We start from the raw sequence: 2,088 nt of genomic DNA, 5'->3' as shown, positions 1-2,088 counted from the left end.
TGTGCCGGAATTCTCGGGCCACCTTCCGGTCCATGGCTGCGACAGATCGCACGGCGTCGCTGCACAATTCGCTCCTTCGGGTGCCGGACAGCCAGGAGCAGGCAGGAGCAGGCAGGAGCAGGCAGGAGTAGGCAGGAGCAGCGACGGTGACCGCCGGGGCCTGGGAACGGTGGGGGCGGGGCCTTGGCGGGTGGGGGCGGGGCCTCTGGGAGGCCGGAGACGCCCCTGGAGCAAATGGGCTGCAGTGTGTATATGTGGTGGTGACAGTGGGAAGCTGGCGCTATTCCAATCCTCTTGAAGTGACCCTCCAAACACCTGCAATTGTAATTTCAGGGCACCTAAAGATCTTCTCCTTCGCATTCTACCCCCAATAGCTGAAGTTTGCCAGCAGATCAAATTTGTGCTAAATTATTGCCTAGTTTCAGATGTAAATCCCTCCCAGAGAAGAACTTTGAAATATTATCCAGTTATCGCCATCATATTAACTAGTTAGGTCAGAGATAAAAGGGAAAGACTTGTGGGATTCTCAAAGGTTCAGGAAAGACACACAAAAGATATTCCTCTCCAACTCACTTCGTTATTCTCTACATTTCATAACTGTCATATGGTTGTTTATTTTGGCTTTAGAATCCAGGCAGAGTGGCAAATGCCCTTACAAGGGGGAATGTGGGCCACGGCCACCTCAGTCCGCTTACATGACCATCACCCCACAGACTCTTTCCTTCTTAAAATGCTTCCCTCTTGGCTTTAGGGTAGCTCAGAGTCCTGGTTCTTCTCTCTCGTGAATGTTCCCTTACAAGCTTCCTCTGAGGCGACCCTGCCTTCGCCCGTTCCCTAACCAGGTTTCATCCTTGGTTCTCACCTCTTCACCTTCCCATCTACGCCCATGGCTTCAAAATCTCTTCGTGTGAATAGCTGCGTGTGCTTTATCTATCACTCTATTCCCAGACAGTGTGCAGCAAGGAATAGATGCTCAACAACTTATTTGAATGGATGGATGAATGAATGCACTCCAAATCCATACCTCTGCCCGGAGGTCTACTGGGGCCATCATCATCATCATCATCATCATCATCATCATCATCATCATCTCCAAGGCCTGGCATCCGGTTGCAACACTTAGTTGGTCAAGTGAATGATGCACAGGTTCCCAAGGCCCATATTTCCTCCATTTTAAATTTTCTCCTGGACAGGGAGTATACCTTGCTCACAAAATTGAAGTTATTTTTTGTTTTATTTAATTAATTAATTTATTTTTTGTCAAGGTCTGGCCTTGGCGGGAGCACTAATCCGGGAGCGAGAGGCACTTCTATTATTAAGTCAACATTTCCTGAGCTACTCTAAACCGGGGTAAAGTGGGGACTTGGGAAGCTGTCATGGGGAGTGGTGGGAGCAAAGGCTAGGACTCTGTAGTCCCAAACCTTGGTTCTGCTACTGACCACTGACCACTGAGTGTCATATCCCGTGACCTCTGTAGAAGGAGAGTGGAGGTCCAGACACATATCAACATCTTGGGCCTCGGGGGTGTAAGGGGCTTTCAGCACCCAGGTTCCTGAGCCAGGGATCTCTGAGGAGTAAGTGAGGTTGGAGGCTGCCTGTTTGGTCCCCCAGGGGACTTACGGCTGAGGGATCTGAATCCAGCCTCCTCTGGGGAGGAGCAGACACAGTCCAAGAAGGGCGAAGGCTGGACCTCCGTCAGGGGCCTAAATTACGGTAATGAGCTAGGCAGTCCCGTCACTCTAGCTCGGGGAGGAGCCAAGCGCCTGGGAGGAGGCGCCGAGGGAACACTGGGGTAAGAGAGCAAGACGCACCGCGGCTGCCGAGTGGAGGTGACCGATCTGTCGCTGGCAGAAGCACTCGGGACCCCCAGCCTGCGCTCAGGCTTCCTATTCCCCGCACTCCCCTATGGGGACCTCAGCCCCGCGCGACCCCGCGCCCGCGCTCTGCCTGCTGCTTGCTTGCATCTGGCTGTCCCGGGGAGAGCTGGCAGGGGAGTCCCTGAGGGTGCAGACCCTCGGTGAGAAGGGTGTGGACTAGGAGAGGCCAGGGCTGGGGGAACATTTAGGGGAACAGGCCTGAGCAGATTGG

General features: G+C 53.4%; 1 protein-coding gene across 1 annotated transcript in view; it reads left to right on the top strand.

Moving 5' to 3' along the window:
• Nucleotides 1-1,905: 1,905 nt before the first annotated feature.
• Nucleotides 1,906-2,088, top strand: part of OTOG (otogelin) — a 75,810-nt gene continuing 75,627 nt past the window's right edge. The window contains exon 1 of the mRNA XM_011378213.1: nucleotides 1,906-2,017. Coding sequence (XP_011376515.1) covers nucleotides 1,906-2,017 — 112 coding nt within the window. The remainder of the gene's footprint in view (nucleotides 2,018-2,088) is intronic.

The sequence above is a fragment of the Pteropus vampyrus genome, unplaced genomic scaffold, assembly GCF_000151845.1.
Source record: "Pteropus vampyrus isolate Shadow unplaced genomic scaffold, Pvam_2.0 Scaffold334, whole genome shotgun sequence".
NCBI classification, from domain to species: Eukaryota; Metazoa; Chordata; class Mammalia; order Chiroptera; family Pteropodidae; genus Pteropus; species Pteropus vampyrus.
Note: the sequence above shows the minus strand (reverse complement) of the source record. Positions and strands in the feature narration are given on the sequence as shown.